General features: G+C 32.6%; 2 protein-coding genes across 3 annotated transcripts; both read left to right on the forward strand.

Moving 5' to 3' along the window:
- The first annotated feature begins 3366 nt into the window (after positions 1-3366).
- LOC111999977 (aquaporin PIP-type) lies at positions 3367-5077 on the forward strand. The gene is made up of 4 exons (XM_024032081.2): positions 3367-3771; positions 3858-4153; positions 4354-4494; positions 4615-5077. The coding sequence occupies exons 1-4, from the start codon at positions 3483-3485 to the stop codon at positions 4732-4734; spliced, it is 846 nt and encodes a 281-aa protein (XP_023887849.2). The 5' UTR covers positions 3367-3482; the 3' UTR covers positions 4735-5077.
- Positions 5078-12963: 7886 nt separating this feature from the next.
- On the forward strand, positions 12964-14729 carry LOC136066677 (UPF0496 protein At1g20180-like). Of its 2 annotated transcripts, none has more exons than XM_065771367.1 (2): positions 12964-13139; positions 13406-14729. In XM_065771367.1, exons 1-2 carry the CDS (start codon positions 13079-13081, stop codon positions 14464-14466), a joined length of 1122 nt encoding a protein of 373 aa, XP_065627439.1. In that variant the 5' UTR covers positions 12964-13078; the 3' UTR covers positions 14467-14729. The 2 variants fall into 2 exon arrangements, with proteins under 2 accessions (XP_065627439.1, XP_065627440.1); XM_065771368.1 differs by having other exon boundaries at positions 12969-13139; positions 13410-14729.
- Positions 14730-14738: the final 9 nt, after the last annotated feature.

The following is a 14738-nucleotide window of genomic DNA, read 5'->3' on the forward strand; positions in this document are numbered from 1 at the left end:
CCCCTAACCATAGCTGAAATTCAATCTGACTGGTCCATCGCTACTACTGTTAATAATATACTTGAATTTCGTAACTTCTTTTTGAATTGTAATTTTTATTGGGTTAGAAGATGTTTCAATACTGCTGCACATGAGGCTGCAAAGTATGCAGTCAAGCTTAGGTCTTTCTGTCCCAATAAGTGTTGTCTCCCTGTAGAAATTGCTGTAGCTTGTATGGCTGATTGCTAGCTCTTTGGCTAGTTGAATATATATATATATATTTTTTTTTTTTTTGAGAAACGCTAGTTGAATAATATTGTTGTTTAACACACACACACACACACAAAAAACCCTTGACGTAGTCCACAACGAAATCATGCCACGCCAGCGGTGATTACATGACAAAATTGTCACTGGGACATTTTGTCTACTTGATGTGCATAGTCAACACAACCAAGGAGTAAGCAATAGGTTACCCATGAAAATGGCCAAAAAATTCACATACAAATGCCTTCATGGCAACAAAGGGGAACAAAGCCCATGATTTAACTCATTGGGCACAATAAATTTCGAAATTTATGCAAAAATCCTGCCGTATGTCGAAAACCCCTATGTTGCATACCTTAATATGAAACTACATATATGTTGGAGAAGATTAAATGGGATTGAAGTAGATTACCTCAACCACACTTGAAAAACTTGAATTTCGAAAATTTGAGAGAGAAGTTTCAATTTACAAAGAGCGTTTTGAAAGTGAGAGGCAAACCTCAAAAGTCATGAAAAAGACAAAAAGTTAAATCTATGAACCCACATAATGAATAATGCCCTAAGAAAAAGCTTTAATCATATTTGCTTTATATCCCAAAATGACTAATCTAGTCACAATTGAGACTATTACTAGTAATTGTTTATAAAATGCAATATATGCTACTATGCTAGATGTGAAATTGAGAACAAACTCGCATAACATACATTCAGCTAATATCCAATCAATATGAGATATCACAAATTCTAACATATGTTCCGCTTAGTTTAGAAAACAGATCACCTGAAATTTCATAGAATTAGTATCATAACATTTACTTTGAAAGTGGCCACACGGCCCACCATATTCTATATCTCTATCTTCTGGGTATTAATGATTAAAGTTAGTCATTTCTCAAAAAAAAAAAAGATTAAAGTTAGTCATACCAACTTGGAAATAAATATTAGTCAAGAGATAATTAAGCATATTGTAGAAGAGAATATGCCGATTGGAAATAGGAATATCTTTTGCTTCTTTCGTTCAGAAATCTATGTTAGCCACATTTGTGCGCTCTGTTCTCAGAGATTATAACCATACAATTGTGTGAGATTAGCGGGAACCATCCAATTGAATAAAAAATATGATTTGATTTTAATCCACTGACAATCCCTTTTTAGTTGAAAATTTTCTTATCAAGAAGAAATGAGGAATACACTAGATAAATGTGAGCGGACTTATAGTCTCTTTCGGCCTTTGAATGTGTGTCCATTGTAGGCATATCAACCACGTCATTCATATCAAATTCCAATAAATGAGAAACATGTGTGCAAAAAATAATTACCTACTAACATATGTCTTTCAATTGTCAGTGAGTTAATTATTTTTTGCTGATATGGTATCAATTGATACCAAATACCTTCGCATATATGTATTAGTAGATTCCAGGTCACCATGCATGTAGTTTCTTGAGAGAATCTTAAGTGTTGTTGGTATTGTATGTGAAAGAGAGAAAAAAAAAATTGTTGAGAAATGTGAAAGAGAGAAATTGAAAATGGAAGTAGAATTAATATGGTCAGACTTAATCAAAAGCTTTATAGCTTAATTGGTATCTCATAGCATTTCTAATAAAGATGTTATTAGTTAAAATCCCTCTGGCCTAACAATAAACAATGGCTGAAGGCTACAGTGGTTTGAACAATAACATCGGTAAATGAAAGTGTTGTGGATGGCTAGATAATGGCCAAAATGATGACATCCGATATGGACAAGGTAAATGAATGAATGGTTGTGTGGAGGCTTGTTCAAGCTCCATGATAGGACCAGCAGTGCCAAATGATATTGTAGATTTGCTTCTAAGGGTGTGAATTTGGTGGTTGGTAATGGAAATCAACATTTGGAAGTCGTACATCTACACTGAAAAAGAAAATTGTTGAAAAATCAAGGAACATCAATAAGCTATTACAATGAGGTCAAAGAACACACACAATGTCAAAATTATTGAAACATAGTTTCAATACTATGTTTGAAATGTCGTTAGGGTTGTCAGTGAGAGAAATAGAGAAGGGAAGTGTAATTAACATGACCTAAGTTGAGAGCCTAAATTTACAGTAGAAATTCTTAACAAATACATCTTCACTATAATAAACCTGTTTATTATAATGACATTAAAGGATAAATATAGGAGACCAAACCTAAGGTTAACCTTAGACCATTAACCATAGCATTACTTTACTTGCATTACAAGTAAGGCTACTATATATAAATATGATTTGTGCTACAATTAGGTCCTAGAATAATGAACCTAGATTAGGATAATGAACTCTGACCTCGACTAAGATTGATCGATCTTTGATATCTTTAATTGAAAAAAAAAAATTGCAAGATGATGTTGTGTAAATCATATAGTTCACTTTCCAACAACAAATTTTCAGGTCAATTACGAGTTTTCAACAAATTATTCGGGATAGATCGATCACCTGTATTTTCTGAATTTGCATCTTTAAAGATTCATTCATAGTAAAGAAATTAAAGTGAATAAAATCTTATGCTTCCTATCAATTTATCGCAATTCTCCAACTGTTTTTACTTGGGATCGTTTGAGCAAAGTATGCCAGACTAAACACAAAAACAAAATCATTCATTTTTCATCATTAAAAAGATAAATAAATAAAAGCACATCAAAGTTATATTTGGATAATAACAGTCAACAGTAGGTCCATCAGCACTGTCTCATTCACTGTGGTGCCTATAAAAGGATTAGCACAATCGAGTGGTGAGTTTTAAGCACCAAAAATGAACAATGTTCTTTAAGATTTTTTGAGGCTCCTTTCACGATCAAACAGTAGGATTAATTTAGTAGTAGGTTGATCGTCATTATCATTTGATATAGGATAAAATTCTTAGATAAGATTAAAAAAAAAAAAAAAAAAAAAGTTGATGCTTTATCATCATTGGAGAAGAGAGAGCGTACGAGGGACACTACAGCTTGCCATAAAAAAAAAAAAGTTGATGCTTTATCATCATTGGAGAAGAGAGAGCGTACGAGGGACACTACAGCTTGCCATTAATCACACTCACAAGACAGAAAAGACCTGAGACTCGAATAAAAGATTCCTTTGTCCTCTCAGGATAATTTCCATTATATTCTATAGCATATGCTCTCTCTTGCACACATAAATTCATACTCTTGTCTCACTCTCTCAAGTTCTCTCAGTGTCTTTACCAGTAAAAAAAACGAAGAGAAGTGAAGAACACTAAGATGTCGAAGGAAGTGAGTGAAGAAGCTCAAGCTTCTGAGCCAGTGAGAGACTATGTTGACCCACCACCGGCACCACTTTTTGATGCTGAAGAGCTTAGTCTCTGGACCTTTTATAGGGCAGTTATTGCTGAGTTCGTTGCTACCCTACTCTTTCTCTACATCACTGTCCTCACAGTTATTGGCTACAAGAAGCAGACTGATCCATGCGAAACAGTTGGTCTTCTTGGCGTTGCTTGGGCTTTTGGGGGCATGATTTTCATCCTTGTTTACAGCACTGCTGGAATATCAGGTTCATATATATGTTCTTTACTTAATACTTTGTATCTTTTTTTTTTTGGGTTAACAATATGTTTAATTCTATTGCTTTGGATATAGGTGGTCATATTAATCCAGCTGTGACTTTCGGTTTGTTCCTGGCAAGGAAGGTTTCATTAATAAGAGCTATTGCTTACATAGTGGCTCAGCTCTTGGGAGCAATATGTGGAGTAGGGATAGTGAAAGGCATCGCGAAAGACTACTATGATAATTTTGGAGGTGGTACAAACGCTGTTTCACCTACTTACTCCAAAGGAACCGCTTTAGCAGCTGAGATTATTGGCACCTTTGTACTTGTCTATACAGTCTTCTCCGCCACAGATCCCAAGAGAAATGCTCGCGATTCCCACGTCCCAGTGAGTAGCTATTAATTGAGAGATAAGAGATTTGAACCTTAAACAACTCTATTAGCAAAACTAGCTAGGAATTGCCGTTGAGCTACAAGCTCTTGGCGTTGACTAGTTTCTAATTAAGTCCTTTAAATTTTACAAGTTAATGACTATTGTTCTGGCTAGTGGCTACTACTAACTAACATGTCTATGTGTGGAAATGATAGGTTTTGGCTCCCCTGCCAATTGGGTTTGCAGTATTTTTGGTGCACTTGGCCACTATTCCCATCACAGGCACAGGAATAAACCCAGCTCGGAGCTTTGGAGCTGCTGTAATATACAATAAACAACCAGTTTGGGATGATCAAGTCAGTTTAATTAATTGTAGCTTAATTTAATTGAGGCTTTAGTGGCTAATTAATTAATTATATGTATTTGTTTATTGTTTGACTGTTGTTGACTCATGAGGTGGTGATGGTGATTTACAGTGGATTTTCTGGGTTGGACCTTTTCTGGGAGCACTCGCTGCAGCAATATATCATGAATATATTCTTAGAGCCACAGCTCTCAAAGCTTTGGGATCCTTCTCCACTAACCCCGCAGACTAAGCCAACTCTCCACTTTTCAGTGTGTTCCTCTCATTGTTTCGATGCACACAAGTGTATGGGATTCGTTTTTTTTGTTTTGTTTTTAGCCTTTTGCTTTTGTCCTCTCATGTGCATATAGTCATCCTCGTATCATTGTTTGATTACTAGTTATGATGTCCATATATAGTCTCTGTCTGGCTACTATTCCTGCGATGTACTTCCACTACTTAGATATTAGATTATTGTGCATCTTATTTGTATGTATATAATTCTCTGTTTTGTCTAACATCGGAGAAATTCGATGAATATGTATTCTTTGTCAAGCGTTTGAATTATGTGGCAAGATCATCATATTCTCTTCCAAGTTGTTTATTATCACCTAGGGTTTTTTTTTTTTTTTTTCCTAAATTTTTAGAATTTTATTTATTCTTATACAATTTATCTTTTAGGTATATGTTTGTATGACTTGTATCCCAATTTTGTACCCAAGATAATATTTTCTACTCGATAACGTGGATGTATGGACATGCGGATTGTCATGTATGGATTAAGGATGACATGCAAGTGAAAACTGCTAAATATATTGATATTTTGCAAATATTTCTTAAGTGATGGTAAACCTCCTATAAATTTTATTATATAAAACTTACACATTAATTGATACTTTGCAATCTTATATAAATAATTCAAATATTTGATTCTCAAAAAAAAAAAAAAATATTCACTTTATTAGGTTGCTGAAGTACATACGTACCTACATAGGATCGTGAGAGGGAGGCAGAATGGTGGATTGTAGGATCGGATCGTGAATCGTAAGATTCTACCTATTTTTAGATTTTAAGCAAAAAACCTATTGACAGTAACTTTGTATGTTATATAATCACTTAAAATATGAATCCATCAATTAAAAAAAAACAATTGCATCATATAATGTAATTTGCACGCACTATATCGTTATTATGTCATTCTAACAAAAAAAATATATATTTAACTTTTAACATAATGTATCTAAAAAGTTCAATACATGTTTAATTAGCAACTAAATACCAAAATATTATCTACACATATGGAAAATGTTTTCCAAATTCTAAGTTCCAAATACAAAATAAGTTAGGCTAGTGACTAGAAACCTTAAAGGCAGCAATGGCTCACGGCAACATCATTGAGAGGGCTGAGAGGTGCTAGGTTTTTGACAGAGGACTGAGAAGGTGCGGGACTAAGGTGCTAGAGCTGAATGTTTCTAAATATTTTAGGATTTTTTTTTTTTTAAATGTTAAACTTAAGAAAGCTTAAAGGCAGCGATGGCTCACCATTGAGAGGGCTGAGAGGTACTGGGTTTTTGACAGAGGATTGAGGAGGTGCGGGACAAAGGTGCTGGAGCTTAGTGTTTCTAAATATTTTAGGTTTTGGTTTTGAAAACGTTAAACTTAAGTACTATAGGTTTTTTTGAGATTTTATGTTGACATAGGGGTAAATTTGGAACTTCAATTCATTATTGGGTTTTTGATAACTTGTTAGGCTTGTAGGTTTAGGTGGATTATCTTACCCAAATGAATCTCACTTAAAAAAATTAAAAAAAAATTTTAAAAAAAAAACCAAGCCAAATGGTAGGATCGATAGGATCCCATACGATCCTATACGATCTTACACAATCCTACATACGATCCTACCATTTTTGTAATCCTGCTACAATTTTAAACTTTTCGGTTAGGTGAAATCGTAAAATCGTGCAATTTTACGATTCGAATCGCGATTTTGACAACCATGCATACGTACATTAATCAAATTCCTTGTCACATTACTTTGTAATTATTTTGTAATAACTTTAGCATTTTTCATATTTTTTTAAGTTGTGATTTGCTTGAATCCAATGTGAGACTTATGGAATGTATTTTTGTTATATTAATGACCACATTTTTATAAAATATTAATGGCTTCTATCCAAATAATAATAATAATAATAATAATAATAATAATAATAATAAAATCTCTTGTAACTGTGTGAGGGAGCTTGGTGGAGGGTAAAGTATAGCCCACTTTAACAATTATTGCTAAAGTATTTTATTTGGTCGTGCTCTTTTTGGAAAACTTATTTTATTGATTTATTAATTAAGCTTAAAAATAACTTGGATAAAGATATAATTATACTCTTTTTTCCAGAATCAAGATATAATTATACTTAAAGTTGAATAAATTGGAATTAATCTATGGCAAGCAAGCACTTCAGAGTTCAGACAATATTCTATCTTTTACGAAATTTCAAATCAGGCAGGTATAGCCTGCATGGGCTTATAAGCCAATCTAGGGAAGGCTCTATCTCGTCCACTTGCTGCAACCACACACAAAATCTGAAAAGGAAAATTGGGAGACAAACATGAAGGATAAAAAACGTGGCGTCCTTCTTTTAATGACATGTTTTTGATAGAGGAATGATTCAATTTCATGCATCCTATTGGAGCATTTTAAATTAAATTTAATAAAAAAGTCAGAAAATTATTAATTTTGTTCAAATCCTTTATTAATTTTTAAGTGTTTTAAGTTATTGGGCTTAAGAGACAAATTAGTCGAGAAGATAAGCATGAGAAAGTGCAGAGGAGGAGTTTGAAATAGAACAAAATTTTCCCACCTCAATCCAACTGTATTTAAGATAATTCAACCGTATATATTTGTGATTTTTATACTATTTAACATTCACCAACGCATTCTAACGTATATGTATTCTTTAACCCCTAATATGTACATGTGATTGTGGTCTATTATAAACAATATATTTCTAAAGTTTTTATATCTTATACTCGTATATGACTCCTATTTGAACTACCAAAGATTTTTATGTTTAATATATTAAGCTACGTCTTGATTTCTTCTATTCTCTTTAAATATAATAGAAAATTTCCCACGAGATCTATGCATGCGCCTGTATTTTTCTAATTAATACTTGCCGTATGATATAATAGTCAGAGGAAACTACATTTGGGATTGAAGGGCCTTTTTTTTTGTCAAAAAAGGGAAAAATCTTGTCATCAAGAATAATTGTTAGATGCTCTAGAAATAGGATGATGTGATGTTTTTTCCTCTCACATTTATAATGAATCTCACTAATTAATTATTAGATAAACGTGCGTCACATCACTATACTCTAAAAATATTTAATAATTTTTCTGTCATCAAATGCAAAATAATTACATTAAAAAAAAAAAGGTTATCTTAAGAGACAATGTCGTGTCTCACAATATGTAAGATTTTACATGTTTTGATAAAGATGTCTTGTAAGATTAGTTGATAAGATACTACTGTATTTCATATTAGAGGGTTGTCCTTTGCTAGATAATTCACGTAATAATCATGTGTACAATTGTTTCGTCGTTTTGTAGGAAGTTAAGGCTAAGGGGCACTAGGCATTTCTCATTAGTGTTAACGTGGGCTTGTAGCAAAGAAAGCTGCGTTGTATCTTATTTAAACAGCCGCCACTGGGATCCCAATTATACCAAAGTATCTTTGTATTTTTCTTCTTTTTGTGCATCTTGCAAGTATCACGTAATATTGATTTCTTTAAGAGATCATGTGACCAAGTATGCATGTTTTCTATGACCATGCATCCATTAATTTGGTCTTTAAAATCAACTTTGTCTCTGAACATTATTTTTAAAAAATGACTAACTGACCTAATAGTGATTTGACTATGCTGATTTCAGGGATCAAATAGGTCAATTTTGAAAAATCTTAGATCTAATTAGTATTAGCCTACATATACTACATCATATGTTAAAGAAAATTCGAAATCTTAAACAGAATTAGAATTCTACACCTACATTAATTATTAGAATGATATTAAGAAAACTACCTAGTATGTGAGATGTGCATGTATGCACTATGCGCATGGGTATATTAAAGAGTAATGATCAATTATCATCCTAAGAAGTGGATTGCACCAAAAAAAAAAAAAAAATTAAATACTAGTAAATATCGTTATGATCATTTTAAATGACAAAATTTAAATTTTATTTTCAAAAAAAAAAATTAACAGGATAAAAAATTATTAGAGCATGCAAATTTCTCGTATTAAATTGTTTTATTTATTTAGTGATATATTATGATTTTTTTTTCTTTTTACTTGTAGAGTTTGTTTGAAAATATTCTATAAGTTGTCAATAAGGTTTAGTAAAAGCTGAAAAAAAATACCCGAGGGTTGCATTTTTTGATGGAAAGAGTTGGGGAGGTTAGAGATTTGAACTTTGAATATCTTTGTTAAAAATATTAAGAAATATTAGATGAGCTGTAAAACTCTTAGTCCAAGAATTATTTTTAACTCTTGCTTAAGTTGTCCACAAAAAATATCTCTGTCATTCTATACTTCCATTTAATATGTAAGGATTTGTCTCCTTTGTTAAGGCTCAAAATCTGAAAGATAAAATCAAATTAAAGAAACAACTGATTTTTTTTTTTTTTTTGAGGGCTTTATGGCAGTGGTGGCTTCACATGCAAGCCAGGGTGGTTATAGGATCACCTTGACTTGAAAAAAAAAAAACAAAAAAAACAAAACACGTATACATACACTTGTCAAAAAAAAAATTTATATGCTAAACTAACAAATTGTGGCCACCCTAATAAAAATGTTGAGCACCCTGATCTCAGAATTACAAAATTTTGGGTTCGACAAAAATAAGAGTAATACTACATTCACAACATTTTCACAATAATTTCACAACAAATCCAATGTGATAAGCTGTTACTAATTCTAATTTGAGCCAAATACTGATATTATTTTTTTACTCACCAATAATAACGTTTTGCATAAGTTTATTGGAAAAATGTTGTGGATATAACATTACTCCAAAATTAATTCTGCCTCCAAACATAATCCTTAAACCCCTTTTTTTTTTTTTTTTAAATCTTAAATAAAAACAATAAATATTAGCCCAAATAACAACAAAAATAAACCAAACAATAGTAAGACGAGTCCAAACAACAACAAGTGAACAAATTATTCAACAAAAAGCATATTAGAAAACAAAATGATAAAATTTGTAACTCGTTCAACCTATTCAATAAAAATAATCTCTAATCTCATTTTTCCTTAAAAAATGGTACAAAGAAAAATATTGTGGCTGTGTATTCTTCTTGGTGGTGACGTGACAATTATACTTTTTTTTTTTTTTTTGCAGTCGTAATAATTTTGCTCTCCTTAGCGACTTGTAGCAAATATTTAAACTATCGCTTTATTAAATTTTGTATAATTTAAATTTTTTAGTAACCACCCTAAAAAAAAAAAAAAAATTCACAAAGCTGCCATTGCTTTATGGGGGCACAAAATTTTACAACAAATTGAGATGTCAACCCACCATAGGTCAAAATTAAATTAAATAAATTAATAAAATATTATACCTAAACCCGCTGCAATAAAAAAAAAAATGTGAAAATGTCATAATATTCTGTTATGTTATTAGAATTCCTCATTTTTCTTCGTGTGCACAGCAAAACAATCCGAAATTTGAGAAACAAAAGCTAAAAGGATTTCATATGCCAGATGGCGGGGAAAGAGTTGACTTGATCAATCGTTATATATTATAGTGTTCAAACTGAATATGAAACCGTAAAAGGTGGCTTTTGACCCTCAGCGTCATCAAGAGCTCATTGTTGATGCGTGATGAATGTGGACTGTGGAGTGTGAAAAAAAGACCCTATATAGCTGTAGAGATTAGAAAAATGCACCGCTAGAGCCACACTGATTATAGAAAAAGAAAAAAGAAAAAAAGAAAAACCAACTGTTAACCAGGAATTAACGGTATACCCTTATATAACGTGGCTAAATCTTAGTCCCAGACTAAATTTTGTCCAACTTAAAGAGATCAAAGAGTGGAAGCAAGGATGTCTTACATTTCAAGAGCTAACTTTGGGCCCGAAAACAATCATATCTTATGCTAACAAAGAAAGCTATAGAGAGAGAGAGAGAGAGGGTTACCACTCCAAAATTTAGGATAATTTAGCATGCAAGACAATCTAGCTAATAATAAATCATGATTAGATTTTGATTTCAAAATTTATTGAACTGATCAAACTAAAGTCGAGCGTTCAACAATGAAATTTTCAATAACATTAATTGACTCAGGTGGATTTTGATCCTTAATTGTCTATTTTCTGTTATTTTTGAATGTGAACCATATTTAGTATGGACAAGGTGATAATAAGAAGTTAGTAGTTTCCTATCCAAAAATAAAAGAGAAGTGCTTTATATTTTCTCATGAAAAATGTGAGAAAATTTGGGAGAACTTTTCTCCAAAAATATTTGGACTGCCCCCAAAAATAATCATAGCGAAAAATATTAAAATCCAGTTTCTCTGCCGACAAATCCTATTGGTATTTTTCAGATGTTGCTTGATAGAAAAAAATTTAGTAGTAGAGTAGCTAGGAGTTAGAATATACAGTAGTTGGATTCAACTATTAAAACTTTTGTTTAATGGTGCTTAATTACCAAAATACAATAGTGCTACTTATAAAAATGGTAATGTATTGTCAAGAGGCAAGAGCTTTTTAGCCTATAGTACAATTGAAAACCAAGATTTAAATTAATTTTGGACTTCTTTTTTCAAATAATTTAATTTTTATTTATTTTTAATTAAATGAGCTAAATTTTAGTTTTTTCATTTTTGTCACACATTTAACATAATTTTTTTTTTCTTTATTTGGGAGGAAAGCAATCTATTCAATAGTCAATTTTTTTTTCTATAAAAAAAATTGTTTGGGGTTGACTCATTAAACTCATAGACCGGGAGTGATACTTCCTTAGCAATTCATACATAAATCCAACTACTTTTACCAAGTTTGACGCTATTTTTTTTTTCGTTAACACCATGCAAATAAATTACAGAAAATTGAAAACTCTTAGATACCTTGGCAATTCACACAGATCTAACAAATTTTACTAGATTGAACACTATATTTTTATTTATAATGACTATGCAAATGAGCTACCGAAAATCGAATACTCTTAATGATAACTGAATACTCTGCTGAGTGACAGCTATTCAGCCATGTTATACAAAGTTAATGTGGATGCAATGAGAGCTTCTGTGTACTTACGCATTCTTCCCCCCAAGCTTAACTTGGCTGATAATTTCTGATTTCGTTTGCTTAGTAGACCCACATATATGACCACCTCATCCCTTGGGAGCACATGACTCAAATACTTCACGCAAAATGCGTGCAGTTATCAATCATTATCTAACTAACTTGTATTACCAATAATTTTCTTCTTAATTTGAAAATAAGAATAAAAACCATTAAGCACCTAAATATGGTGGAGAAATTATATGATTTTTCGTCGTGAATCACGTCACTTATCTACTATTTCACTAAAAAACTTCCAACTATTTAAAATGGCTAAGTCAGTTTATGATAAAAAAAGCTTAAACAGATTCCTGAAACTGGACTCAATAATTTTAAATAGTTGGGAGCTCTTAGTGAAATTGTGGGCAAGTAATGTGGTCTACCATGCTGGATTGTATAATTTCTCACAAACATGAAGGTCTATCCCCATGATTCATTGATTCTATCTTCAAAATTTTCGTTCGGTTGTAAACTTGTAATGTAAAATACACGGTACAGAAAGTTAGGGACAGTTATATATATATATATATATATATATCTATATCTACCCAAGAAGACCAAGGAAAATTTCTAATCTTTATCTCAAGCTTAAGAGGAACTTCAAATTTACAAAACTCATCACCTACTGCTTTTTCCTACAAACTCCGTGAAAAAACATCAGCCTCTGTTTCGGAGCAGATTACACGTAGAGACTAGAGAACACGACGTGTGAGGGACGCTAACGTGTGACAAAAGTCATAAACAATTTGAGCCGGTGCTATAACTATGCCAACTGGACTTCTTCTCTTTTTCTTCTTAGCTTCTCTTCAAGCCGTGAAAGCTAGTTATATATATATATATATATATATATATTCCGCAACATTTATATCTACCCAAGAAGACCAAGGAAAATTTCTAATCTTTATCTCAAGCTTAAGAGGAACTTCAAATTTACAAAACTCATCACCTACTGCTTTTTCCTACAAACTCCGTGAAAAAACATCAGCCTCTGTTTCGGAGCAGATTACACGTAGAGACTAGAGAACACGACGTGTGAGGGACGCTAACGTGTGACAAAAGTCATAAACAATTTGAGCCGGTGCTATAACTATGCCAACTGGACTTCTTCTCTTTTTCTTCTTAGCTTCTCTTCAAGCCGTGAAAGCTAGTTATATATATATATATATATATTCCGCAACATACCTATCCTACAACTTTTAATCCATTTTTTTTCAAGATACGATCCAGCTTACACTTTTTATTTTAATCTTTCAACAACATGTCCCAGATGAGAAAGAGTATTCGTTGGCCCAAGTTGAAATCTCCCTTCAGAAGTGCTGGTTAGTTTTCAACATATCTATCTTTCTCTTCTCTCTTTTTCATAAAGTTTATGGCATATTTCTACCAATTCCTTTATGGGTTTGAAAGGTCTTGGAATTATGTATATTGGGTTAAGACTATTTTTTATGTTAAGTTTGGTTGGTTTTATTTCTTCATGGTTGTAGTTTTGAATTTAACACTGAGAAAAAGTTTCGAGATCCTATATTCATGTTTAAAAGTGATTGATTGATTGATTGTTGTTGTTGTTCTTAATGTTTGTTCTCAGGCAGATCACCGAAAGAAGATGCCAATAGCTTGGCAAGCGTAAATGAAGAATACATGGAAGCTTTCAGAACAAAATCTTATACAGAAATGTGGGACAAAGTTCATGACCAGATAGCAAGTACAAGCATGAAGAGACCTTCTTCATCGACTTCTCTTTCACTTCACACGCATCTCTCTGAAAGCTTACTTGAACCGCGGCAAGAAACCCTAGCGGACATGATACAAGGCATGGATCTTCATCACCTTCTAATTGACTATTTTAAAGCCAGCTTAGAAGCATGTAAAATTTGCGAGATACTCCTTCAAAGTGTACATCAAACGCATGCTAATTATCGGAAAATCAAAAGAGTTATCAAGCTATGTAGAAGTGTGCACGATTCTGCAGATTACACTGATGACCAATGTCAGGTTATTTTTGGAAAGCTTGCTGCATTTGCATCAATGAAAAACCCGTTATCGATTATTAGCCCGGAACAATTTCGTGAAACTCGTGATGGCTACAAGGTGTTGCTCCAAAGGCTTACATCAAAACATAGAAAAATTAAAAGGAATGCAAGATTTGGTAAAATATGGAAGAAAGTTGGGGGGGTTGGCCTTGTTATGTTTCATAGTGCAATTCTGATTCTGTTGCTACTCCTTGCATTACATAGCATTGTGGGAATTGTGGTTGCACCAGCGCTTCTTGCTTGTTCCTTGGGTCTATGTACGAAGAAAATGAAGGGAACTTGGGGAGGGCTTAAGGCAAAGTTGCTTGGAAAACTTGGTGAGCAAATTGATGTTGCTGCCAAAGGGGTTTATATATTAGTCAATGATTTTGATACGATGAGTCGGATGGTTAAGAGATTACATGACGAAGTAGAACACCGAAAAGCTGTGGCGGATATATGTGTTAAGAACGGAAAATCTGAGATATTGAAGGAGGTTGTGAGGGACTTTCATGTCCATGAGTCAAGCTTCCTGGAACAATTGGAAGAGCTTGAAGAACATATCTACTTGTGCTTTCTCACAATAAACAGATCTAGGAGGCTTGTAATTCAAGAGATAATGGTAGCCCACCATTGACAAACACATATTTATATATTTTTGTGATCATGTTTGTGAAGGTAGGTACTAATCATATGCAAATAGATAGTGACAGTTCATGTTGAATCATAAGAGTCTTGTTTGAGATGAAATTCCTCACGATTGTTTTGTTGTGGGATAGATTTTGTCAATCAACAAAGAAGAGACCTTTTACGGTGAAGACTAATTACAGATGTTTTTAAGTTTTCTTTGGACAATTCAGATGGTACAGACGTTTATAATTTACTCAAGTTCTTTTGAAACATGATTTG

Source organism: Quercus suber, unplaced genomic scaffold, assembly GCF_002906115.3.
Source record: "Quercus suber isolate HL8 unplaced genomic scaffold, Cork oak 2.0 scaffold_43, whole genome shotgun sequence".
NCBI lineage: Eukaryota > Viridiplantae > Streptophyta > Magnoliopsida > Fagales > Fagaceae > Quercus > Quercus suber.

Bases quoted from the DNA above. Each gene is read 5' to 3' on its own strand.
- LOC111999977 (XM_024032081.2), top strand. From the start codon at position 3,483: ATGTCGAAGGAAGTGAGTGAAGAAGCTCAAGCTTCTGAGCCAGTGAGA. The intron at 3,772-3,857 runs GTTCATATATAT...CTTTGGATATAG, and splicing joins CAGCACTGCTGGAATATCAG to GTGGTCATATTAATCCAGCT. The intron at 4,154-4,353 runs GTGAGTAGCTAT...TGGAAATGATAG, and splicing joins CTCGCGATTCCCACGTCCCA to GTTTTGGCTCCCCTGCCAAT.
- LOC136066677 (XM_065771367.1), top strand. From the start codon at position 13,079: ATGTCCCAGATGAGAAAGAGTATTCGTTGGCCCAAGTTGAAATCTCCC. The intron at 13,140-13,405 runs GTTAGTTTTCAA...GTTTGTTCTCAG, and splicing joins ATCTCCCTTCAGAAGTGCTG to GCAGATCACCGAAAGAAGAT.